We start from the raw sequence: 27,648 nt of genomic DNA, 5'->3' as shown, positions 1-27,648 counted from the left end.
TTGGGATCTGTTATTGTTTATATTTGTAATCCACAGCTAATGAAAACCTGCATTTTTTATTTTGGCATTCGTGCGTTCCCATCTGAATATGTAAATCTACTTATTCATCTGTTAAATACAAACAGCGACAGATCTCTTCGACTGTTAAATCCACAAAAATTCCAATCAATTTCAAAAATTTAATTTTACTTCCAAAATTCCATCGACCTGCACCTCCCTCGACCGAAACGTATGCACAATATATTTTCGCAACAAGTGACAAAAAGTAGGACTTTACTTCGCCTTTATTGCGAAAAACGTTGTATATAACACGATGATTAATGCTTTTTTTGGCACACGATGTGCATTGTCACACTCGGCCTACGACCTCGATTGACAATCAACACATCTATAAATAACTATTTTGATTGCGATTTGCAGACAATAATATTCGAACCAACTTAGATGTCAGACATGCATATATCAACTCAAATAACTGGTCAATGAAAAGTTGCAATAATTAACATCGTTTTTATTATAAATTTATTTTAAAATGATTTTTCTTACACATATAAGATGGTACAACAATTTCGTTTTCTTTTTTTTAATTCTTTTTCAGTTTTGTTTAAGTTTAAATAATTTATATTTTTGCAGCGCTCTAGCTAGGAAAGACCGATCGCTTATGATTTTGTGTAACTGTGAGTTTATTTAGTGTAATTGTTTTTCTGTCCATATAAATAACATTTTTATTGCAAACAAACAAAAAAAACCGTATCCTAAACAATCAATTATACTGGAAAATAAAATGTTGCACAGACAAATAAATTATTCTAAAAGTTCTTCAGTTTTGTAGTTATAACACTTCGAAATCGAAAATAGTCGAATTTCCATACCAAAGAAAATACAAAAAGAAAAAACTTGTGTCCACTCCTATTTTAAACCTAACGTTTTATGGAATTGATATCATTTTCTTTTCTTACTTTTTTTTGTAAATAAAAACAAATAAAATTAGGTAGAACCACGGGTAAACCGAAACTCAGTTCACTTTATTGTTATTCTCGTAATTTTATTTTGATTGACCCTCCTCTGTAAATCTCGTATATGCGTTGAATGTTGTCGGATTTAATGTAATTATAAAACCGAAAATAATCAATTTCAAAAATCATTAATAGCACACGTATACACACATACACAGCTGATTCGTGTTCATTTGTTTTCTGTTTTCATTTTTCTTTTTGAATTATCAAGTTAATTACATGAATATAAAATAGGGATATTAGTGTGGTTGATCCGTAATTTTTGAAAATTGACTATTGAGACGTCAACCTGCAACAGAAAGAAGAAAAACAAATTCAATTTAAGTTCAATCATCAAAAATAAGCAACAGTTGAGCATGGTAGCTTCGGTCATGGGTAAGATGAGGCCTGTGAAAGTATGAAAGAGACTTTCTACTTTCTTTGATCCCGTTCTCTGTTTTATGTAAAGTCTTGTCATAAATTGCGAGGTTCAAGTACGAACGCTGATGAAATAAAAGATATTTTTTATCAGAAACACTCTGCGGTAAATATTTTTGTGCGCTATTAGAACACATTCTTGTTACTTATAATTCATTTCGTGTTTCTAGAAGAGAAGTCGTTCGTAAGACTCTAATGTTCTAAATTTAATACTCGGAGGTCAAAAACTGACTCTGAAATTTAGGTCATTCACATCATAACCTGAATTTCTGAAACGGGTCAGGTCATCTGACATACAATTTTTTTCAGGTCTGACTGTATTCAGGTGTTAAGTAAATTCAGGTCAGGTCAAAATTGATTGAATCAGGCTCAGGTATTTTCAGTTCAGGCTTCAGGTAACCTTACCTGTTTCAAGCTGTATGTAAGTTATTAGAAAAACGCAAGCAAGAAAGGGACTAGGTAAACAACAAAATTAGCGGCCGTCGCTTTTTGAATGACGTCACAGATCAGCCTGGAAAATTATTAATTTGAAGTCAAGGCACCGGTTGTTAAAAGCAATTAAATACAAATTCTATTCAACCACCTCTTTGCTCCTATCTTTGGAGATAATCCAGAGTTTAGGATGAACCGATTTTCGTCGCTTTTGTGCTTTATCATTTTCCAAACTTACAGACAATGAGAGAAGATATGAATATGAATATGTAATTTTTGCGTTACAAGCGCAGAACGCGTCACCTACAACGATATCAGTTGTTTTGGAAGTATACACAACACAAGGACTTGCTTAACTTTTTACTCTTTTAAGGGTTTTTGACCGATCTGTAATACGCCGTAGGTGAAATATTCGATATGCACATGATTGCAAAATCTCTACAATTTGTTGAATGGCAACAGGTACAGCATGTATGTAGTTCTGGGGTGTGTAGCAATGTTTTAAAGATCGACTATGTTCGCTCTGCATCGCTACACCATTTCCCTACAGTCAAAGTGGCTTCCCGACTATGAGCAAAATGTAAGAAATAGTGTTTTTTCAGAAAGAATCCCTCGGAATCGATCGGTTATGGGCTAGAATTGTCCCCCAGACACGTTACTAATAAAAATACTATTTTGGACGAATTTTGGTTCAAATTTACTCTTTTATTCCAGCCGTAAAGGTCAACTTTTTTTCAAATGGCCCGCAAATCCGCAACACAAAACTTCTGAGGTCAAATTTAGATATGTGATGGTGGCTGAGGTCAGAACAATGATGTTGCAGATATACAGCACTCTTTGAAAGTTGACCATACTTTGACTGCTGGCTGGCCATGGGTGGTGAGTGCGGAAGTCAGTGTGGGCTCAAATTATCGGTCGTGGACAAGGCCAACAATCCTACAAAGTTTTAACTTTTTGGGTTCCTCCTTCATCAAGACATTGCTAAAAAAGTGTATTCACCACCAATTGACATCATATGACATGTACGAGGGGCACCCTAAAAGATTCGGGAATCAGGTATTTCCGACGCATAAAAGTATTTAATTTGAACATATTCGTAAATTTCAACATTTTTTAAGTAAAATGACGTCCTAACATCGTAAAAAAAAGATTTTGATATGAGTTGAGAAACATTTATAAAAAAGCTTGTCGGCCATTTTTGAAAATGGAGGAATTCATTTTCTGAAGTGCTGTTCGTTTTTTATTTTTTCTTAAATAATTATTTTTTATTAAAGTATTTTTATGTCCTCATGTAAAGTATGGTCCATCTAAATGGTAATAAGTCATATACGCGGCCTTCAAATGTTGACACTTCGTAGTAATGCGATAAATTAAAAACACTTACTGCTGACGGATTCAGAGCTCCACAGATCTGCCTCAAAAACAGGTTATGATAATTGAAAGTACTTTGCTGTTGCATTGGACTCTCAGCTATCAGAAAAGTCATAATTCATGTGAAATAATTTGATATACGCTGATAAAACCAGTTTGGTCTTAGTCAGTGTCCCTTGGCAAATTGTGTAGTCCTAGAACAATTTCGCTAAAAACTTTCCGAGAACTTATATTTTTACTGTATTTTTTTCGATTATAAATTCCTCACTTTTACTCAAAGCAAATTAACCAAGAAACAGCCACGATATAGGCCTTAGGACACAAAAAATGTGATCTCAAAGTGAGACTTCAGTATCAGGCTTTTTCGTGATTTAAATTTCTCGGCCTTAATATCTCAGAAGCGGAAAAACGTTCTGCCTGGAAAGGGATGGACTTTTATAACTGAAACATAAGCTATTGTTTCACTAGGAAACAGGTCATGTTACATCTCAAATTTTAGAAATAAACTGATCCATTTTGTAGGGCCGCTCTCGCAGTGAAATTGCATATGAATCTAATTCTTTCGATTTTTCCCGAAATTTCTGATGAAATCTGTTAGGATTCTTTAGATACATATTTTTAGGATTCTTTTATCGAACTATGCTGGTATTACATCGATACTGAGACCCAAACAACAGAAACCCTGGTCTAAACTTGCAAAAGTCGTGAAATTTTAGTTCAATTTTTAATGATAAGCCCTAATGTCTGAGTACACCCTTTTTTCGAACTGAGTTGGCTATTTACCTTAAAAAATGTTGAAATTTACGAATATGTTCAAATTAAATACTATGCATCGGAAATACCCGATTCCCGAAACTTTTATGGTGCCCCTCGTACACACATTACACCCAAACTGGATTTTTTTCGCTAGAATTGAACGACGAATCGAATGAGCTATAACTCAATAATATCGGAGGTAGCTTGTTTCAAAAATTGAAAATTTGTCTGCCGAATTGGCGAATTGACTCTTAAGTTTTAAAGTTTTTGTATCCCAATACCAAATAATCATTAGCGACATTTGTGTGGAAACATTTTTTTGAAGCATAATGCTCGAGGACGTGATAATATAGTTCAACCAGTTTTCCTACACAAAAAACACCAAACTAAAAATTATACAGGAAGTCATGTCGCTACTCATAAAAGTCAGAGTCTAAAATTTTATCAAAATTTTCTACATAAAATGAAATCTACTTCATGGATGTTTCTATGTCTTCTAATTGCTGCAGATATCAGAGCGAAAAAACACTAAATTCTGCAAGTGTCGAACATTATAAAATCGAAACAATATGCCAGGTGGTAGGTGACCTGGCTCATGTCCTCTGTACCCAAATACTTTTGCTGGCAAAAAACATTACAGTCGTCGACTCTTAAAATAAGTTGTTGATTTCGTTTCAGCAGTTTTTCAGCTGGTCATACAAACAAAATTGCTCATACGGCTGAAATATTTGCATGCATAGACGTGGTAGTGGTAAAAACGTATAAAGACGTAAATGAAGATATAGTGGACCAGATGAAAAACATCCGAAATGAATAAATTATTTCAGAGTCGCAAACTGTATTCGCTTATCGAAATATATCGACTCGACTGCAGAAATGAAATTTCAAATTTGGAATGAAATCCTCGACAATTGTTCGATTGTTCAATATTATTAGTAAATTAAGGTTATGCAGGTACACTTGCTTGTTAGTAGTAAAAAACTATCGTCAAAATACTGCTTAACTACCCATAATGGTTACAATCTTCAGCTTCAATTCGACTCAAAAAACTTGCAAGTACGTCTATTAAAAGTAACCGAAATATTGCACCAGACAGCATAATAAATCAAACACAAGAATTACGCCATGATATGGTTGCCGTTCGTTAATTTATTAAGGCTCAACCAGCTAAATCCGCAAAAGAGATCGGTATAAATTGTACATGGTGTACTGGTGTGCAATAACAGCAATAAAATGTATAAAATTTCCAGTAAAAAAACCATGAAATTCTCCAAATCCATTTAATGACTTGAACAGATAACACGAATTAATCAGTTTGGAAAAATCAACACAATCGATCGTAAATGTGGCAGCAATAAACCAATACAAACACTCGTGATGTGTCCGCCGATTTATATAGAAAAAAATTGCAGTTCAATTCCCTTCAAATTGAACTGTTAAATCACTTAACTATGATAGCATATAAATGACTGCTTATCAATTTCTAGATGAAATCATTTTGGTTGTTACTTATTACGTCATAGCTTATGAACGTAATTTCAAGTCCGAATCAAATCAAGAGCGAAAATAATTATCTGCGGCAGAGGGGAAGTGTAATTGTCCTATTTCGTTACTATTCGTATGGCTTTCAGTACAGAAAGGATATGAGAATTTTGGATTGTAAGAGACCACGTTACATTTCGTACATAGATGTCTAGTCTATTTCAGTTTTACAACATTGAGCATCTGAGTCATTGAACAGATTCGAAACGTTTTCCTTTAGCCCACCTTCAGACCGTCAGAACACTTTCGTTCACAGAATATGTTATACCACAACACTCACCGCATTCGATTACTTGGTAAATGCCATAAAAACTGCCCAGATGATTTCGTTTGTGTTCGGCTTGGCCGATTCATTTTCAAAGTCTAGATCCAAAAGTTCTCGAACTCGCCTCATCGCCAGCTCGTAGTCATCATCGTTTAATGGCGCAAAAGCATTTTCCAATACATCACTAGCATGAGCAAGAAATATCAACGCCAGCATCCGTTTGTCCATGCGTTGCGGGTCGTTGACCCATTTCGATAATACCGAATCTTGTATCTGGAAACGAATGGTTGCGATCAGACCGAGCGTATCTTATCGGCCGCACTGATTTCAACGTACCTTCTTCACTAGTCGACATTTGATCACGTTATCGTTCAGCGGATGCGTGGTCATATCGAATAACAAGAAATTTTGTTTCTCTGTGGTTAGAACTCCCTTTTCCACCAAATTTTTGGCAAGACGTTCGCGGACATTTTTCAATTGGTATCTCAATTTCAGTGGATTCCATGTTTCGCCGCTCAGGTATTCAATCCAGCTCTGTACGGTTTCCGGTGGATCGGTTTCTTTTATGTGTTTTAAGGCTTCGTCTAACAAAACGTCACCTGTCGGAGTCTCTGATTTCAATACTACTTTTCTGAAAGAAAAAATGATTTTTGAGTCATGCTTTTTGGATGGACGATTTGAAGTTTATTGCAGGTGAACGCACAGCTAATACCGGTATACTGAGTCTTGAAATTTTTCTTTCGTGCACAAAATTAGAGTCACAGAAATGTGTGACTGAAGTGGGGTTGAGAAATCTCTAACTGTCAGTCCATTCGTATATTTGTAATGTAAGGTATCAACTGAGTAAATAGACAGTTTTCCCAGCGTTTTTAAATGACTTTAGCTGGAGTGGGAACGACTTTTTATTCTTCTGATTCGCTTTACTCAATAAAGATCTTTTATCCCTTTACAAAACTCGAATTTCATTCGGTTCTTGTCCTCAAATTCAATTGTTCAATCGAACAACTATGAAGGAAATATAGATTAGATTAGATTAGATTAGATGGGAGGGTGTAAGCCCAGCACCTAAGCCTCAGATGGGCCTGTTGTGCTATTGTACAAGTCTCTTGATCATATGGACTGTGATTTTACATCATATCTCTCCCGACTTAGATTGTTCACAAATCGACCGTGTGTTAACGTCCCATACGTTGTGAATTCTCCAAGCCGTGGGTGGTATGCGAATACCACAACCATCACTAATTGACCTGTACATTTTCCCAAAGATGGCGCTATCAACATTGTCATGTTGTAGCTCTTTCTACTATTGACATTATGTCGATATGGTTTCTTTTATGGAGAAAGCGAATGTTGGGTTTTTTGATATTTCCGACTTTGTTACGGTTACGGCTATTAGTTTTAGGTAATAGCAAGTGTCTAATCACCATAGGCCATGAGTTGCCTCTTCGTATAAATCGCCATGCCACCATGTGACTGAACTCGTTCTGGCGTTGCAGGTTGTAGCGTTTGAATGATTCGTATTTCGTCATATCCCTTGACATCCATACAACGTATCAATCAATAGATCTGTTAAACCTCGCGGTCATTTTGGAGTACAAGATAGTTTCTGTATCTTGGGATTGTACCACAGCAAATTTGTAAAAATTTGCTATGTGGTTTTGGGGTGTCAAATGAGAACCCGAAGCGTTTGTACCTTACCTGCACTAAAATTGACTGCCAGATGCCATACGGCAATGTGTCATTTTCGTACATTAATCGAGCACGTAATTTAGCATTAGCTTCTGGTAGAGTCGATTGTTAATCCGTAAACCGACGCCACGAAGCACATGTTAAATAACAAAGGAAATAACACAATTGTTGATATCGCACAATGAGGCGAGAACGACTTTATTGATCAAAGAGAAAATGACCTACGAGAACAACACTTTGACTTCGTTAATAAAACCTTTAAAATAATTTCACCATTTAAACATTACAGCAAAATAAAAACACCAAAGCCGTAAAAGTTGGCACAGAAATTAGACAAAATCGAAAATGAATTCACACACAGCCACACAAAAGAAACACTTTTAGAGAGCAACGCATAAACACGTCCGTTCTCTGTGACTGCCGTTGTCCAAATGAAGGAAATATAAGTCAGTGGTTTGGTGGTTTCGATACAGGTGTCGACTAAGTGATAAGGACATAATACCAAATTGTCCTTGGCTTTGTGCGGAGAAGGTAACTTCGGAACATTTAATTTGCATTGGAAGACATTTCAATCAGGTTATAAGGAATGAGCGAATGAGACTAGTTGGAAACTAGACAATTAAAAAAAAAAAGTTGCAAAACTTACCTAGACGTTAAACCCTTTCTTCGCATTCCAGCTCGCTCCAGTTCAACGCGTCCCCGTATGCCTAGTTCAATAAGTATGCATCCACGCAATCCACTCGAAATGCAATCATTCCAGAACGATGTGTATCCCTAAAACGAAATCATTTCCATTTGGATACCGCGCGATTCAATTGCCAGGTTTTTCATTCTATTCAAATTTGATTCGGCAACTTTTTACAGTCGGTGTAAACATAATAACAATGAACAATATTCCTTATCAATTAAAAACTAGAAAGCGACAAAAATGTACCAACCAATCAACTAAATGAGGAAAACGTACGTTCGCGCTTATCTAACACAATACGCGTTTGAAGAATTTTTTGTGGGTAACATGAGTCATTTCGTAACCAATTTACACAAAGTGGAACTTTCAATTGTAATTATAGCATCACATTCAAACACTTTGAAATGAAAATTCACTTTATAATCGAATACGAATTTGATTGAAGTACAATTTTCGTGTGTGTTTATTTAACACAAAACATATCTGATGCTGCAAAGCATGTGAGGTCACGACAAAGAAATGCAAACTTCACATAAACAACTCTACCTTGACCCTCATCAGCACCAATGTAACATAACTCGTCAACGTTGCAACAAAAATCAAAGTGAACTTTTTCCGTTCGACTCACCTCTTTGTCTTTGAGCCCCAACAGTAGAACTTCTTCCATCAATGTCAATCGGGTCTCCTTCGAATCGTTGTCTTCCAATTCTTCATCTCGATCGGGACTATTATCGTTTTCTTCATTGCCAGCTGAACTGTTTGCATCGACATCAGAACGAGTTTTAATTCGTCTCACCAAACCATCACTGCGGTTCATTTTAGATGATATCCGAAACGCTGAATTACCATAAAATTTATTGAACGATTTTTTATTTGATTGAATCTAGTTGTTGGGCAGTTCCTTCGTTTTGTAGCCTGGAAAAAGTTTCACCAAATTTTTTATTGACGTTTTCTCAAGTTTTGATGTATGCATTTTTTGACACGACAATTTACGATTTTTTTTTCGGTGAATAGCGACATCTATGTGACTGTTGATAGCATCAAGAGTGTGAATATGAAAAATTGAACAAAATAACATACAGTTTAGGATCAGGCAAAAAAGAGAATATTTTACGGTTGGCAGTTGAGAGTTGAGCGTATAAATGAAAGTAGACATGCTGTGTAATGATAACTAATAACTAACCATGTCTTGGAATAACATTGTAACTGTAGACAGCAAGATTCAACCGCCGTTGGCTAATAAACCAAAATAATAAAAAAAATTAAGAACTGTCAAGTTACGAATTCTTAAAATTACGAACGATCAGGGCTTCATCCTGATTCTAAATTTTAGGGTCTCTGTTTCAAGTTCTGTTCTGAGTGAACAGGCTAAGACACTCCCGAAGGCGGGTGATACCAAGGTTCTGAAAGAACAGGTTAAGACAACTCTGAGACGGTCACGAAGTTATTAACGGCTGCGAAGTTTATATGTAAAATGGAACGTCACAGTGTCGACAATTGCGGCTAATCAGATCTCGGCTCCCTGGATTTTTGTTAAGGAGTCAGGGAACACCTCAAAAAAAATTATCAAAATAAAAGATGAAATTCTAGATTTTTAGAATTTTTTTTGGAGGTGTGTCCTGACTCCTTAACAAAAACAAAATTCTGAATTTTCGAGAAAAACATTTTCTTCAAGTTGATTTCTCACACTATCTGTTTATAAATTTTGGTGTCACCCGCCTTCTGAAAGAACAGGTTAAGACACTTCGAGTTGATCACGAAGGCTGTGTGATCAAAATTTTCTTGTAGCGCCAACTATTCGCCTAGTCGGTTGGCCTGTAGAGGCGCCACACTTTTTTATAGTACTTCATTCTTACTAGAATATTTTTTTTGTGAAACAACTTCACAATGATTCATTCGTATGAAATGTCACAGCAGTGAAAATAAGCGCAGTGACAGCAGTAATTTTATGACAGAATGTACTAAAATATGGAAAACCTCTATTACATTTCTTCTTAGTTTCTGAACATCATTCTCCTATGTTGGGAAAATTTTATATTTTATATTTTCAAGTTGACTTTTCAAACAATATACATGTCTGAATTGTCAAGATTTGTGTTGCACCCGCCTTCGTAAGTGTCTTAACCTGTTCTTTCAGAACCTTGCACATTTTGACAAATAGATTCTTTTTGTGAAACACATTCATTACAGATTTTTTGAAATGTCAACTTGAAGAAAAAAAAAAGTTTTTATCAAATTTATCAAAATTTGTATGTCACCGCCTACGTGATCAACTCAGAAGTATCCTCACCTGTTCTTTCAGAACCTTGGTTTCAACCAGTCACTTTGAATTGCCATCAGTGCGAGTGAGACAACTATATTTCGAAGTCGTTAGATCGAGTGGGATAGAAACATTCCAAAAATGTACGTTTCAAGTGACTGGGTTTTAATCAATCGAATAGTCATTTGTGTACCTGTTTTGGACGATTGATTTTAGGCAATTTCGCGGATTGTGGGCCGAACGAAGTGAGGTCTACAAGCGAAAGTGCCTTAAATCAACCGTCCCCAACAGGTGCACATGTGAGTTTTCATGCAGAGGGCCGGAAACCCGAGAAAATTCGAAAAATTGCCCTCATTTTCGGCCCCGAAGCATGAAATAGTATGTTGTGTTACAAGTATTGTAATGTTGATTTTTTCAGCACTAGACCCAAGTTTTCCTTACGAGCGGAGCGAGTAAGGAAAATTGGGTCGTGTGCTGAAAAAATCTCATTACAATACGTGTAACACATCATGCTTTGTGCCAACCGAGAATTGAAATAGACAAATGCACAAAAATTCAGAATTTTCATTGTAAACAATCACGGTATTTTTTTTGGCATATCTTTTAGCATATCTTTTCAAAAAAAATTTTTGTTTCCAAAAAATATTTTTGTTTTCAAAAAAAGTTTTGTAAGTATATAAAGAATTTTGGTTTTCAAAAAAAAAGTTTTGTTTTAGTATATAAGGAGTTTGGTTGAAGAAAAAGTAACAAAACTAAAGTTTTGCTTTTTCTACATATGAGAAAATATGGTAATAATTGATTGCAAAGAGAAATAATTTTGAAATGAGAACGAAAAGAAGATTGAGATAAAAGTGAATAAATGAATGGTAATTTGTTTTTCGCAATTCCGGTCCATAATCATCACCTTTCCATTCATCCATTTAATGTCGTTTTGAAGGTATTTATTTCACAGTGCGTTTTTGATTATTTTTTTCGCACTTGGGCTTTTTCACATTTTTTTCGCACGCTACATAGCTTAGTACGTTTAAGAAAGACTAAATTTTTTAAATAAAAACTTTGCACAGACCAGGATTTGAACATCCAACACCAAAATTCTTCCAAACACCAAGCAACGACCATAGCCATTCGGCTACAGAGTCACACAATTATACAGAACGCATTGTTGAAGCGTACATACTAAGCATTGACTACTTGATTTTATTTAGCGCGTCTCTATACATCACATTGCAATGTGTATATAGTGCAGGTTGCCTGATCGTTCAAATGAATTCATGTTTGCATGTGAATGTTTGGGAGAAATTTTGGTAATATTTTGCATTGGAAAGGTGATTATGGCCCGAAATTGCGAAAAACGTTGTATCTACCACGGTAGGTATTCCGGTATTTTTTCGCACACGACGTCTTGTCGACCTCGGCTTCGCCTCGGATCGACAATCGACATCTAGTGCGAAAAAATACCTTCATACCTACCTTGGTAGATAAATAACTATTAGAGCAACGGATTGAGTTTCCTTTTAAAAATTGCTCTCTCTTTATCTGTTGTGTTATACATCATTTTCTATGACTTCGCAAAAAAACTATAAGTTTGTGGATGATTATTGTTATTGAAACAAATCAATGGATCGGTGGTTAGATGTAATATTTTTGAACTTTTTTTTCTGTAAATTCAGTTTTATGTAAAACAAATTAGACGAAGCGAGAGAAAAAAAAATTAACTCCTAAGTTACCGACACCGTTCCGGCGCCCGGCTCGCATTGCGGCCCTCCGCTTCGCTCCGGGGCAATGGGCCGGATCGCTCGGCGTGTTAAAACACTTTTTAAGTGCAATGAAAATTGGTATTCGTTTCGTAAAAAAATGAATTCTGTGGGGACGAACTAAACTCCTTTACGGCCAGCGTTTTGATCGATCCTAGGAGATTTATCCTTTTACGAAATGTAACGTAAAGGAGTTTAGTTCGTCCCCACAGAATTCATTTTTTTACGAAACGAATACCAATTTTCATTGCACATAAAAAGTGTTTTAACACGCCGAGCGATCCGGCCCATTGCCCCGGAGCGAAGCGGAGGGCCGCAATGCGAGCCGGGCGCCGGAACGGTGTCGGTAACTTAGGAGTTAATTTTTTTTCTCTCGCTTCGTCTCCTTGATTGATCCGTTACGAAATGTAACGTAAAGGCGTTTTGCTCGATTCTAGGACATACATCATTCTACGAAATGGAACATAAGGGCGTTTTACTAGATCCTAGGACATACATCATTTTAGCATACAGTTTAGCAGTCTATTATAGCTAGATATGGAAATAATAAATGTATGGAAAAAACAAATCAACAAATTAAAAAGTTGAGAGAATACTTTCAGAAAAATAGAATTTAAAAACGGAGCCTCAAATGGAGAAAAACAACTAAAAACTGAGATAAAAAATTTAGAAAAGGGATTATGTTAAACCGGGAGATAAAAAAATCAAAAAGGGAAATATTTTTGGAGATAAAAAATTCACAGTTGGAGATATGAAATTCATAAAAGGAGTTAAAAACAATTAATATTGGAGAGATAAAAATCAAATTTCGAGATAGAAAATACAATCTTGGAGATAATAATTTCGTTTTGGAGATAAATATTTAAATTTTGGAAATAATTAAAATAGTAAAAGAGATAAATTAATTGAAAATGAAGTTAAAAAACATAAAAGAGGAGATAAATATATATTAAAATGGAAATATTTAATTTAAAAAGGGAGATACCGAAATTAATAAAATGGAGATATAAAATTCAAAAAATGGAGATAAAAAAATTAGAAATGGAAGTAAAAATCGAAGATAAAAAATTCGAAATTGCAGATAAATATTTAACGCGTTTACAATTGTGGAGCGGTTTGACAGATGGAAAGTTGGTTTCTTCGGCAAAGTTGTTGTCAGAAAGTGACCACACCACAGTGTACGCTTCTATGTAATAGTGACCACCCCCTCGATTTTTTTAACTTTTTGTGTGAAGCAGATGGAAAGTTGGTCTCTTCGGCAAAGTTGTTCGGTATTGAAACAGTGGTTGTGGTGTGGGGTGTAGAAGGGTACGGGTTTCACCAAATTGATGGTTTTCAACAAAGGGAAATGGAAAAATGTTTACGTGAAACGGAAAAATGACTACGGGGAACGAGGTGTTTTTCGATAATAGGTGTTTAACACGCCGAGCGATCCGGCCCATTGCCCCGGAGCGAAGCGGAGGGCCGCAATGCGAGCCGGGCGCCGGAACGGTGTCGGTAACTTAGGTGTTAATTTTTTTTCTCTCGCTTCGTCTAATAATTTTTCCGGGGCAGAAATGTGATGAAATTACTGCGACTGGCAGATGGAGTGTTTATTAGTCACAAACCCTTAAAGGGCCTTTTTACATAAAGCAAAGTCAGGTTTTAGTGACCATTCCCTCGAGCAGATGCAGAGTTAGTTTCTTCGGCAAAGAATTATTCTGTATTGAAAGAGTGGTTGTGTGGAAGGGACCAAAGTGTAAGCTATTGAGCTATTGTGTGTTACTGACCACCCCCTTGATTTTCGTATATCTCTTTTAAGCAAATATAGAGTTGCTTTCGAACAGGTGTTTCTCAATAACAGGTGTCTGCCCGGTCTAGCTTGCTAGGATGCGACGTGGCACGAAGTGCCACGGGATGCAGACTAGTTATTGAAGAGTTGTAAGGTTGCAACTTCATTTCAGCTGCGGTCTGTTTTGGAGTTTTCGAACTCAAGGAAGACAAAATAGTTACAAATGTGAGTCGTTGTTCAAAATCCAGATACAAACCCTTGTGAATGGGTTAACACAATTCACCTTAATATCCATCTTAAGATATATAGTTCCACTTGAAGCGCTGCAGGCTAATTTTTTAAGATTTTTCGATTTACCACTCATGTGTGCTAGATTCGTCTCTAATGATAACGATCTTCAACTTTTTTTTACAAAAACGAAAAAAGAAAAAAAGTAAGATTTTGCGGTGAGGGTCAAACTTTAAAAGTTTAGGCTTTTTATAAAGTCGAACAACTATTACTAAAACCAATACTTTAAGGTATAGATTCTTAGAAATTTTATATTGTATCAATACAGTTAGAGACAATGCAATTTCAGGATGAATTTGCTTCAGCTGTTTTTAAGCTAATCCAAATATAAAAACAAAACTGTTTATAGGTTTCTTTCATCGTACAGTAAAAACCCAATGAAAGTATACTCAATAGGTGGGTAAATCCACGTATTTTGTGACAGTGATTTTTCTCTTTCACTCTCACAACATCACCACTGTATTGTAGCGATAGCGCTCTACAATATCCATTTTCACATTTGGTAACATGACTTACGGTGTGTTTTTTCGCATCTTCTTTGGTGCATATTCGTACATTGAAAAGAGACAAAATTCTGTTTTGGTAACATGACTTACGCTGGAATTTCCCAGGTATGGTCTAATGTCAAAATTTCTATGGAGTGTAGGAAATAGCAATTTCATATAAACAAACTCACCTTTCAATGATTTTAATTGAGAGGTGAATTTTTTAGATAAAATCGCTATTTCCTCCGGATTGTATGGACATTGGAAAGACTGACTCGAAGGAGTGACGAGAGCAATTTCCTCAATCTATTTTACATCATGAAAACTAAAAAGGTGTTTCATAAAAAGAGGCCCTAGAAACCAAAATGGTCCAGGGCGCTGAATATGCTGGATGCGGCACTGTGCCTGCCACTACAATTTTGCACAATTAGAGCGCTTGCGATATTTAACTGTCATGATGTGATGACCGCTCTCGTTTTACCGCTTTCGTAATATTCGATTTTGTTTAGTTTTGTGTCGGCTATAGTAATTAAAAATGTACTTAAAGTGTCAATTAATGTATGTGCTAAAGTAATTAGTTGGAGTACACCGTTTTTCTGCGTTTAGTTAGCCATAAAACTCCGTGTAAAAGTTTGTTTGGTAACATAACCTCGAATAATTCGAATACACGTACACAAGCAGTTTTCGCATATTGGCATTGGATCGACAAAATGAACAACTGTACGGTGTGTGATGACCGCTTCCGAAATGATAAGCCAAACAAAATTATTTGTGATGGAATTTGTCGACAAGTTTTTCACGCTGAATGTGCCAATTTCAACAAAGATGCGCTGATGTACTACAGAGAAATGCCGAATCTTCAATGGTTCTGTGATAGCTGCATCAATCAAGCTCATTCGTTCAACGTTTCATCTCCGCTATTCAATAAATTCAATTCCACCGTTGTTGTTCCAACTTCATCGCCGTCTTACGCACAGCGTTCGTTTCGTGCTGCCAATCGAAATCGTAAACCGAAGGCAAGACCAACGAAAAGTTCCGTGTTTTTGGTAACTAAATCTCCGAACGTCAATCGATCGCCTAACGCCAAAATTGTCATTAGAAACGTCGATGACTCAATGAAACCACCAGTAAACGAGACGCAAGCCGAAAATATTATAGTCAAATCTCCTGGTGCATATGGATCGAGTAAACTGATTACGCCTGAAATAAATCGATCGGATGTCGCAGTCGCTCAACCTAAGCAGCAAAACGACTCCGTAGATTTTAAAGAAACTCTCAAGGTTTCACCGGATCTCGAAAACCCGACGTCTAATTTTGGTTCTTTTTCCGAGGTGCTAACTCAATCGACTATTGCTCAACCAACACCCGCTCGAAATGGATCGAATCCGATGAACACACCTGTAACTACTCAATCTGATGTCGATCCACTCAAGCCGCAGCATAATTCTGAATCGCCAATTGCTGAAACAGGACCCGTTTTAGCCAAAAACTCAACATTTCAACCGAAAAATGGTTTAATTCAGTTAAAACGTGTTGTCTCGCCGTCGACTGAGACGTATAATGTAGCTTATGTGTCAAATTTTGATCCGTCAGTTACCGAAGAGCAAATTGTAAATTATTTAGTGCGGAAGAACATAATAGCGTCGGCTGAAGATGTGTCATGCAAGAAATTGGTTTCACCCGGTGTAAATTTGGACCATGTTAGCTTTGTTTCGTTTAAAATTACTGCTAATTCTGAAGTGTATCAATCTATAGTTGAGGGTAAATTTTGGCCCGAGGGCGTTATTGCTCGTGAATTCGTAAATCGTTAAACAGAAGAATTTGAAATGACTGACGAAATGTGCTTTTTGTTTTGGTTTCTGTTCAGTAATTTTAGTAAATCAGTAAGTTCTTGTAAATTATTGTAAATTGTTGTAAAATTATTCAGCCAGTTTTTTGGCGGTGTAAATAAATCTATCTATCTATTCAATGATTTTAATTGAGAGGTGAATTTTTTAGATAAAATCGCTATTTCCTCCGGATTGTATGGACATTGGAAAGACTGACTCGAAGGAGTGACGAGAGCAATTTCCTCAATCTATTTTACATCATGAAAACTAAAAAGGTGTTTCATAAAAAGAGGCCCTAGAAACCAAAATGGTCCAGGGCGCTGAATATGCTGGATGCGGCACTGTGCCTGCCACTACAATTTTGCACAATTAGAGCGCTTGCTATGAAAACTGACTCAAGTTTCAAAAATTTGTATGCACATTACATGACGTAATAAAATTCAAAAATTGAGATAATTTTCACTAAATTTTGGAATTAAAAAAATTAATTTTGGAAATAAATAAAATAAAAAAGATGATAAAAAACTAAAAATTCTGAAAATGAAAAATTTAGTTTTGGAGATAAATGAATATATTTTACAGATAAAAAATTTAATTTTGAAGATAAATATATATTAAAATGAAAATTTTAAATTAAAAATTGGAGATAACGATATTACAAAAATGGAGATAAAAAATAATTAAAATGAAGATATTAAATTCAAAAAAGGAGACGGTATGACTCCAAATTTAATTTTATTATCTCCTGTTTTTAATTATTTATCTGCAATTTCAAATATTTTATCTTCGACTTTTAATTTTATACCTCCATTTCTGTTTTTTATATCTCCTTTTTTGATTTTTATATTTCCTTTTTTGATTTTTATATCTCCCGTTTATTACTATCCTTTAGAAAAGTAGATAGGCGTTGTCCAAAAAAGACGTCACGTTTTTTTCGATTTTTTTTGAGGTGGGTCCATCCTAAATCACACCATGTCCGCTTTCTGATTTTGGGGTCCATCCCCCAAAGCGGACGTCCGTATAAGGGAAAAGTAAATTCAAGTTAAACATCATAAGTATATTCTAAAACCAAAAAAATCACACAAAAGTCATGGTTCGATAACTGCCGCAGAAGAATCGATTTTTGAGGACTTAGATGACTTTGCATGCTTTGTCAACGTTGAGAAAAATTTCGATTTCAATTTTATGTCTTTCCACTCAATACATTTTTAGTTCACTAATGGTGAAAATAAACTTTTCTAATGGTGCACAATTCAGATGACTTTTGTAAAATCAATTCACAGCTTTTAATAGAGCATGCAATCCTCTACCAATATTCAAAGAGTATCAAACTGTCTTCGTCTTGGACGTATATCACCATTGAACAATGGCGAATTTTCGACTTTAGCTGGATTAGCTACGTGGCCAGGTTGTAGAGGGAAGCCATTTTAACACGAATTAGCTTAGAGTTAGTCCCTCTATCCGTTGCGATAACAATCTGTATTCAAATTGACTCGTGTTCTGGGCGGTCATGTATGCCGAGCGGATCCGGAAAATAAATACAGTTTCGTGTAGTACTCGAGTCCCTCAATCAGAACATAAAGAAATATCAGAGATGCTAACTTCTTTTAAGTGTTTTAACAAAGAGAGGACGTCCGATTTCAGAGAATGTGGGTCCGTCGCATATGTCAGAACACGTCACGTTTTTCGAAAAGTGGGTCCGTCCCTATGAGCGTGACTTCCTTTTTGAATGACGGTATACTATGACTCCGTTTTCAATAAAATTATCTCGCTTTGTTAATTATTTATCTCCGTTTATAAGAAATCTCGAGAAAATTCATTTTTCTGAGTTATCAATTTCTATTTATTGGAAATAAAATTTCCTTTTCTATGAAATAACTTTCTTTTTTTGGTATATCAAAATTTGCTTTTGGTGATATCAGAATTATTTTTTCGGGTCATCAATTCCTTTTTTTTGGATATCAGAATTCCTTTTTTGGGTATCAATTTCAAATTTCGGTGAATCATAATCATTTTTGGGGATATCAATTTCGAGAGATCAAATTTTTAAAGATTTGACATCTTTATTATTTATTTAAGATATCAAAATTTATTATTTTTTAGTGTATCATGCTGACAGGATATCAAAAATCTTTTTTCAAAACATCGAAAACCTTTTTTTAGGATATCAAAATCATTTTTCAGTGTATCACTTTAATTCGATGCCTTTCTAAATTATTTCTCTTTGCAATCAATTATTACCATATTTTCTCATATGTAGAAAAAGCAAAACTTTAGTTTTGTTACTTTTTCTTCAACCAAACTCCTTATATACTAAAACAAAACTTTTTTTTTGAAAACCAAAATTCTTTATATACTTACAAAACTTTTTTTGAAAACAAAAATATTTTTTGGAAACAAAAATTTTTTTTGAAAAGATATGCTAAAAGATATGCCAAAAAAAATACCGTTAAACAATCACTCTTCGAATTTGATCGATCACGTTGCTTTGCATTTTTTTAAAACGAATGCTGTAATAACTCATACGAATTTCATTTCAACACTGGTTTGAGTGTTGTAATAAGCCATGAAAACGGGTGTTGTAATTTTGGACATTTCAATCTAGTTATCGATATTGAAATCCGTCGTATTTCAATTCTCGGTGGCACAAAAGTATTAAACCACTTTTTGCTTTTCCTAACAAAAATCTTCGAGAGATAGTGGCATTAACGTACAGTTGAATGAAAGTTGAGTTTTTAAATGAATAACAAAAAATTTAATTTTATTAATATTTCGGCATGTGGGCATGTGTTCAATTAATAAAAAAGACCCTACATGTCAACTTTTAAAATAAACTGTATGTCACGGCAGCCATGTTAGTTATGTCTGTCAAAAACGTCAAAGCTCCATTTTCATTATCATAATACGCATCGTAGTCGTAAATAAATAACAGTGAGCTCGTCCAAGTGAATTAAATTAAAATAAATCGCAATGGAAGGTGAAAAATCATCCACTGAGAAATTAAAGGATCGTATGGAACGATTGAAAAAATTACATTTGGCCAGAAATGAAGCGCGTCAACACAATCACCAAGAAGTTGTGGAAGAGGATGCTCGAAACAAATTGCCAGCAAATTGGGAAACACGTAAAAGACAGGCCGATTGGTTGATTGCAGACGAGAAAGCCCGAAAAGAAGCAGCAGAAAAAGGTCTGAATTATGACCGCGTGAAATTGTTGCATGTGTCCGCCGTGGAAGCCAGTAATTTCGAGAAGAAAAAGAAGAAGAAAAATCCGGATGTTGGATTTTCGGACTATGAGGCACAAACAGCCAGGCAGTATAACAGGCTGGTGAAACAGATGCCCGCACGGGACATGGTCAAATATGAACAACAGCGACAAGCGTTTGGAGAGGCGTTTTACGGAGGAGCACACACAATTCAACAAGGACTCCATAAGGACGATCCCAAGGCAATCGATAATATGGTCAAGGATCTAGAAAATCAAATATCGAAACGCAAGAGTTTCTCGAGACGTCGAACGCACAACGATGATGCGGACATCGATTACATTAATGAGAAGAATCAACGTTTCAACAAGAAACTGGAACGATTCTATGGCGAACACACGGTTGAAATTAAACAGAATTTGGAACGAGGTACGGCCATATAGACCGTGTGCAATAAGTTAAATGAAATCAATAAAATATGGAAAGCAAACAAAGGCAAACAACTTCTTTTCTGTAACAAAAACTGTTTATTTGCGAAAATTTCATTCAGTTTCTTTGGAGAGCATTTCAACGGTTGCATTCACAGACACAATTGGTTCTTCAGAAATGACAACAGCATCATCCGTATAACTATTGTCATTTGGATCATCCAGATAACACAAAAATGAATCATCTTCGTATGTTGGAAAAAAGAACTCCGGATGATCCCACTTCGATTTGCTTCCAATTCCATAATGCTTTAACGACCCCAAGTGGTCGTGCAGTAGTTTGATCGTTTCGAATTGTTGATCACACGAAACACACTTCAGCAAATGCATTTGTCTGCGCACATAGTTGACAACTTTGACCTTCTCGTAGAAATTCAATTCCGAAATGGCCGTATCGAAATCGAATTCGTGGCTCGTTTTCATATGATTTTTGATCGCTGGAAAGTCTGTGTCGTTGATCGAACAAAATAAGCAGTTGAGTGGTTGCTTCTCACCCTCCCAGTCTGACCAGTCCGAATCGCTATCCGATTGAGTGTTCGATGGTGGTCGATGTGATACCTTCATACTGTTCAGCATTACAGACTGAACGGATTGCTTAGCCGAATGGCTATTTCCCCTTGGATTATCCATTTCATTTTTGTAGTTGACAAGGAAATATTTGTCGTACGCCTTGTTGTCAGGATTGATGCGTTTGTGGCCTTTCTTTCGCATGTGTTCCTTCAATGTTGGGCGGTCCTTAAACTTTTTACTACAAAACAAACAAATCAGTTGTTCCAGTTTGTCCTGAACGTCGTCGATCAGCTCATCAATGTAGACCAAGTTTTCCGACTTTCCCAGCTGTAGAAAATGCTTGACAAACAGATGTTCAATAAACAATGACCTTGTTGGCTCAATTACATCGCGACAGTGTAAACACTCTCGTTTGAATGTCTGATCCGTTCTCTCGAACTGGTGCTGCTGTAAAACTTGTTCCAAACGTTTCAGATGCAAGTTTTTGCGTAATTCGAAATCCTGCGGTAACACTTCGCTCAGTAAGTAGTATTTTTCGTTCACCGCCGGCGTTCCATCGGGTAAATGATTCAGCAGCATCGTCGTACAATACTCTTCTGACGGATTTGAGATTTTTTCATCTTAAACAGAAAGAGAATTGAGGATTTCATTGCTAGAATTTCGGCAAATGAGAAAGTCTTTACCGTGGAACTGTTTATGCCAGTGAACCAGATATTCATCCAAGAGAGCGATATATTGCTCATCACTGATCACAATTTTGTGTGTGAGAAATAAATGAGCCAAGTACAAGTCTTTTTCGACAGGGAAACTAAATAATTTCGAGCACGACAGACATGGAACTTCTTTTTCGCGCACTCGGGACGACTGTTTCGAAGATTCAGAGAAATTTAATGGACCGACTATTGTGGTGTTGGTTTTTAAATCAGCCATAATAACCGAGTGTGAAAATTGCACAGCCAAAATAAATGTTTCAGACGTCTGCTTGACAATTTCTTAATATTGACAGTTGGTGTCTGACGAAGTCGAACACAAGAGGCGCAAGACTTAAAGTTTTATGTTTTTTTCAATCTAATTACTACATCCAGAGGGCAGTCTGTATCGAATCAAAACAGTAAAATGACTATATCATGCCTTGGCGCCGAAATTTGTCTCGTGATTTTGTCCCTCTGCATGAAAAGTTAAGTATGGTTTCCACTCAACAAAAAGTACTCCGTGAGAGAGCCACCAGAGAGCAAGCTGTCAATTAAACAAAGCAAAATCTGAAAAAATTCTTTCTTCGTGTGAGTTGAGTCAGCTGCTAGGAATCTCGAGGTGTGATTCACAATGACACATTTTGCATAAGGAACATGTCACTTTGTGAGTCATTGTGAATCACGCCGGCGCGAGATTCCTCATTACCAAGTGGAAATCAATCCTTAAGGTAGCCTTATCCGCTTTCATTGTCATTTCAAACAATGTGCTCTATTGTATGAAATATCAACTGTCATGTTCACGGAGGCAAAACGGATGACTGTGAATTCACACTTATGTATGTATGCGTATATGAGTTGCGGCGGGAGATGTTAGGCAATTTGCGAGTAGTAGCTCGAACAAAGTATTGTGAATAGGAAAAATGGAAAGTTCAAGGAAGATGTAGCGGGTAAACTAAATAGGCTTACTGTATAATTGCTTAGGAAGGCTCATCAACGATGAGTCATCATATCATCATAATTATAATCAGTCAAAAAACCCTTAAAAGGTAAATGTGACGCAAGTCCTTCATCTTACTTACAAAATAACTGATATCGCTGAGGGTGACGCATTCTGCGCCGGTACGCAAAAGTTTTATCAACACTAAACGAACCCACAAATTTTTGGAAAGAAAATCTTATAAAAAAAATTGCGTCACAAGTGGCTGTCTTCCATTTAAATTTCATCTTTCAGTCCCACCTTTTGGGCGGGTCAGGTCCCTTGACTGACAATTTTTTCAATATATTTTTGACCAATTTCATTGTTGAACTTCCGAAGCATCACTGATAAAAATGCCTACATTTAATATATCGATTACTCTAAACATGACAACGAAATTTGACAGAAAAAGTTCTTCAAATAAACCTTCGAAGACCGAATGATCTTTGAGTTCTGATTTTTCTTATAAATTTGCAGAAAGATTTTCAATCAACCACACAAATCGTAAATAAAATGCGACTCGTGTGATTTACGGCCCTCGCTTCGCTCTGGCCGCAAACTTCCCACTCGTATGAGCTATCTATTATTCTGTTTGATTGCCATTTTGTCGAATTTAATCAGAGTAGATGCGAAGTTTTACAAATGTGGAACGATGAGACAACTCTTTCACTTTGGTAAAAAATTTAAAAAAAAACGATAGATGTTCTTCTCTTACAGTTTTGTGCAAAAAGGAAGTCCCCCGGTATTTTACAAAACCGTCACTCGTGAATAAAATGTGGATGGTAATAAACGACCGATAAATTAATTTTTTTTTTCGTTTCTTCACTTTTGTCGATTCAGAAAACGACAAAAGTGAGGGATTGACAAAACGTCTTTAAGTTACATTTCGTAGAAGGATGAATTTCCCTAGGAACGAACAAAACGTCTTTAAGTTACATTTTGTAAAAGGATGAATTCCCTTGGAACGAACAAAACGCCTTCTCGTTACATTTTGTAAAAGGATGAATTCGCTAGGACAAAGAGTGAAGCAAAGACAATTTTTTTTTTTTACTTTTTACTGATTTACTGAAGAGGTGCCAGCGACATGTACCACATTTCTATCGGTATTTTATTATTTTTTATCGGTAAAATTGAATTTTTCTATTGGTCGAATATAATATCCCATAAAATTATTACGACTCGTGAGAATTACGGCCCTCGCTTCGCTCTGGCAAACTTTCCACTCGTATGGGAGTTGTAACATATTTTGTTTGATTGTTGGAATAATGAATTTAAAAAAAATATTCAGAAATTTGTTGAGAATGACTTATATCTTATATTGCCTACAAAGAATGATGGTTACATTTAACGTTTTTCATAAAATTTCCTACACTTTTCAATCATAGTGTGCTCATGAAATTTTTCTGCCGTAAGACCTTGAGTAAAAAAACATCTTTCTTTGGTAGTAGACGCATTAAATTTGTTAGTCAACTATCAAGTTGTTAATCAACTATCAAATTTGATAGTCAACTATCAAGTTGTTAGTCAACTATCAAGTTGTTAGTCAACTATCAAATTTGATAGTCAACTATCAAGTTGTTAGTCAACTATCAAATTTGATAGTCAATTTTCAAGTCGTTAGTCAACTATCAAATTTGATAGTCAACTATCAAGTTGATAGTCAACTATCAAGTTGATAGTCAACTATCAAGTTGATAGTCAACTATCAAGTTGATAGTCAACTATCAAGTTGATAGTCAACTATCAAGTTGATAGTCAACTATCAAATTTGATAGTCAACTATAGAGGTGTGCGCCGATCTTAAAATAGTCGGCGGCGGTGCGCCGACTGGTAAGGGATCGGCGGCGGCGCGCCGGAAGAAATTTATAGTCGGCGGCGGTGCGCCGATCGGCGCGCCGATAAATTTACAAAAAATCTAAACTTTCGAAAATAATGCAAAAACATTTGAAAAAGCGTGCGCAATCATTTTTCCGAACACTGAAATCTTACTATCTTGCAATCTGAAGTATCAACCACTTATACAAGGGGAATCAACTGAGGCGTATCTCACCTTTTATATTGTGTACAATGTACAATCACCTATTATTTTGAAAACATCTAATTTAATGAATCCAAGAATGATTAATGAGTTTGCGTAAATGACATGTAAGCTATAAGTCAAATTATAATTTAGAAATTTTAAGTCACATCTTCATACCAGATGTTCTGCAGGCTTCTTATTTCCAACTTATAATTTATGTCATTTACGCAAACTCACTACTATTATCTTTCGATTTATGCAATAACCGTTCCCGTTGCCTTTAGTCCATCTTCGATGAAGGAGTGAGATCGTAGTAGAAGGTTTTCGCAAATAAGAGATTTAGATAAACTTAAATTTATAAGTAATAAGTGCATAGACTACGCCAAAATGATTTTTTCCCCAAATTTTTTAAATAAAGCAGCTAAAAATTGAAAATAAAGATACCCGTGTCTCGTCTTTTTGACGAAAAAACTTGAAACCGGAAAGATTTTCCACTTTATAAATTCCTAAAACACATGATTTGTGCCATTTTCCACCCAAATTCCACATAAGGTCTTAAGTTTGCCCCTTTACAATTACAGTAGTTTTGACTGATTCACTGAATTTTTTTCTCCTTCTTCTTCCTCTTATATGCACAGAAAATAGAGTAACGTACCCAAGAGTTCACGTTAAGTGAGGATAGAGAAAAGACAAATGCTGTTTCGACCTCGGGTATCGATGGCGGTCTCGGGCCAGCGTGATCTGACCATCCTCAGTAGTATCCATCGATACCCTTCCCAAGACAGCAGCCAACTTTTTCTTTGGACTAGTATTTATATGGCGACCATATAAAAGACGAGCTATAGGTAGACCACCAGAGAGATGGACAAACGGAATTAAGAATATTGCAGGTACAAACTGGCAGCAAATGGCAATGGATCGTACGAAATGGAAAGAAGTTGGAGAGGCCTACATCCAGCAGTGGATAGAAACAGGCTGAAAAAGAAGAAGAAGAAGTATTTAAAAATATGCATAAGACACTTGCCATCTACTGATGGAAATAGGATACGTTATAGAAAGCTACTTCGAAGATAACCCTATCGTAGCATCAGAAACAAAATCACCGTCGTACAGTGCAAGTAAGAAGAAAAACCCAAAGTTTCAACAAATTTTTTTAAACAAAAAACTCCTTTCTACCATAGCCTATTTTAGGAATTAAATTCCCGAAAATTCTTGAAATTCTCGAAAATTCTAGAAATTCCCGAAAATTCTCGAAATTCCCGAAAATTCTCTGAAATTCTCGAAAATTCTTGAAAATTCCCGAAATTCTTAAAAATTATTAAAACACTAGAAACTCGCTGCGTTTCGATTTTATTGTTCTTCAAAGTGTGGTAGTCGACCTCTATGGTGTGGCTTTACATATTTCAAAGGACAAAGAGCTATTTTTAAGATTTTTCGATTTTCCGATATTGGTGTCACCGCCTTCGTGATCAACTCAGAGGTGTCTTACCTGTTATTTCAGAACCTTAATAGAACTGACATGTATGAGGTAAAAGTAAAAATTTTAGTTCACAGTTCGTAGTTTTTACCAATGAATGTACATACGGGTTATGGCAGATTCTTCAAAATCTGTCGATTTATACTGAACGCACTCATTATTTTTGTCAAGATAAAAATAAGCGTTAAAATCCGTTTTGAAAATCGTTATTTCCTCCGAGGTGACATTAGACCGTACCTGGGTGATTTATCCTGCATTGGTTTTTACGCTAAGAGGGATTCTTTTGAAAAACAGCCTACCGAAATCGGACGCATTTTCCAGTCGACTTTTTTATATGTGCCTAGAAAGGTATTCGACCCTAGAAGCCAAAACCGTTTTCAAAGTCCACTGGAAAATGCGTCCGATTTCGGTAGGCTGTTTTTAAAAAGAATCCCTCTAATTCAATATTCGAGCTTTTTATTTTTCACTTCTTGCTGCGCTGTGGCATTATTTTCAAGTGATCAGCTTTCTTTTTCTACATGATTTACGTTATTGAAAGTAATAGGATAGCGCAAACAAATGAAGATCAGCTCAGCCCTCAAAGTAAGGTCTGTAGTTCTAAATGTTTCATTTTAGACTTCACCATTCATGTTTCCTATCAAAACAATTTCTTTTTGTAAATATTCGGTTTTAATACCCTGACGCGCGAATTGAAATTTTCCCTTTTAACTCATGGACTCTTGCACTCATCAAACTAAAAAATTTGGTACGTATTTTTTACGAGATTAGGCAATGTAAAATTAATTCGCAAACTCTACATAGTTTTTATGATAGATTAAAATTTCTCTTCAGACAATAATTGTCCATTCAGTGACCGAGCTCAGCGCATATTTTTTCCAGCGCAATGGGCACGGTACCGAATTTCCCATAGGGTAATACGCCTCTGAGTGGTTTAAAGGTGTCTTCGAAGAAGCACCGGCAAAGAAAACTGTGAAACAAAGTCCGAAAATCAATTTTAATTTTTTTCACTTCCTAATGTCGATATCTTTTTTAGTTGCTTATTCTAGAATTGTTATCAGTATACTTAAATCGGAAATTAAAATCAACGAATTGTTGAGCGAAGGTATATTTTCCTTGCAATGAAATTCTCGAAATTCCCGAAAATTCTCTAAAATTCCCGAAAATTCTCGAAATTCCCGAAAATTCTCGAAATTCTCTAAAATTCCCGAAAATTCTTTAAGAAATTACCTAAAATAGGCTATGCTTTCTACGCATATAGAAACATAGCAGCATATAGAAACCTGACTTATAAATTAAGAGCGATAAACATTTGCTAAAACCTTGTACATGTACTCAGGCACACACTTTTGTATAGATTTTTCAATTTAAGTTTATATTTATTGTCGCCCATTAAAATTTCTGAAAGCACTAAACGTATAAAATTTCGGCGCGACGAAAATACAATCGGCGGCGGCGGCGGCGTGAGCTATTATTTTTCGGCGGCGGCGCGCCGAAAATTTAGCAAAAAATCGGCGGCGCGCCGGCGTAAAATCGGCGGTGCACACCTCTAGTCAACTATCAAGTTGATAGTCAGCTATCAAATTTGATAGTCAACTATCAAATTTGATAGTCAACTATCAAGTTGATAGTCAACTATCAAGTTGATAGTCAACTATCAAGTTGATAGTCAACTATCAAGTTGATAGTCAACTATCAAGTTGATAGTCAACTATCAAGT

General features: G+C 35.8%; 3 protein-coding genes and 1 long non-coding RNA gene across 4 annotated transcripts; 2 read left to right on the top strand and 2 right to left on the bottom strand.

Moving 5' to 3' along the window:
* Positions 1–603: 603 nt before the first annotated feature.
* LOC119082407 (Golgi phosphoprotein 3 homolog sauron) lies at positions 604–9,158 on the bottom strand. The gene is made up of 5 exons (XM_037191938.1): positions 8,805–9,158; positions 8,135–8,262; positions 6,136–6,430; positions 5,815–6,072; positions 604–1,305 (listed from the first exon to the last, which is right to left on the bottom strand). Exons 1-4 carry the CDS (start codon positions 8,991–8,993, stop codon positions 5,824–5,826), a joined length of 861 nt encoding a protein of 286 aa, XP_037047833.1. The 5' UTR covers positions 8,994–9,158; the 3' UTR covers positions 604–1,305; positions 5,815–5,823.
* A 5,142-nt stretch (positions 9,159–14,300) lies between these two features.
* LOC119082320 lies at positions 14,301–16,816 on the top strand. Its single transcript, XR_005088620.1, has 3 exons — positions 14,301–14,645; positions 14,861–14,948; positions 16,720–16,816. It is a non-coding gene; the product is annotated as an uncharacterized LOC119082320 (long non-coding RNA).
* A 2,610-nt stretch (positions 16,817–19,426) lies between these two features.
* Positions 19,427–20,293, top strand: LOC119082401 (pre-mRNA-splicing factor Syf2). Its single transcript, XM_037191932.1, has one exon. It carries the CDS (start codon positions 19,534–19,536, stop codon positions 20,209–20,211), a length of 678 nt encoding a protein of 225 aa, XP_037047827.1. The 5' UTR covers positions 19,427–19,533; the 3' UTR covers positions 20,212–20,293.
* Positions 20,276–21,780, bottom strand: LOC119082400 (zinc finger protein 277-like). Its single transcript, XM_037191931.1, has 2 exons — positions 21,450–21,780; positions 20,276–21,386 (listed from the first exon to the last, which is right to left on the bottom strand). Exons 1-2 carry the CDS (start codon positions 21,694–21,696, stop codon positions 20,311–20,313), a joined length of 1,323 nt encoding a protein of 440 aa, XP_037047826.1. The 5' UTR covers positions 21,697–21,780; the 3' UTR covers positions 20,276–20,310.
* Positions 21,781–27,648: the final 5,868 nt, after the last annotated feature.

Source organism: Bradysia coprophila, unplaced genomic scaffold (genome assembly GCF_014529535.1).
Source record: "Bradysia coprophila strain Holo2 unplaced genomic scaffold, BU_Bcop_v1 contig_415, whole genome shotgun sequence".
In the NCBI taxonomy this organism is placed as follows: Eukaryota; Metazoa; Arthropoda; class Insecta; order Diptera; family Sciaridae; genus Bradysia; species Bradysia coprophila.
The sequence above is the reverse complement of the archived record's forward strand: the minus strand, read 5'-3'. Positions and strand labels throughout refer to the sequence as shown.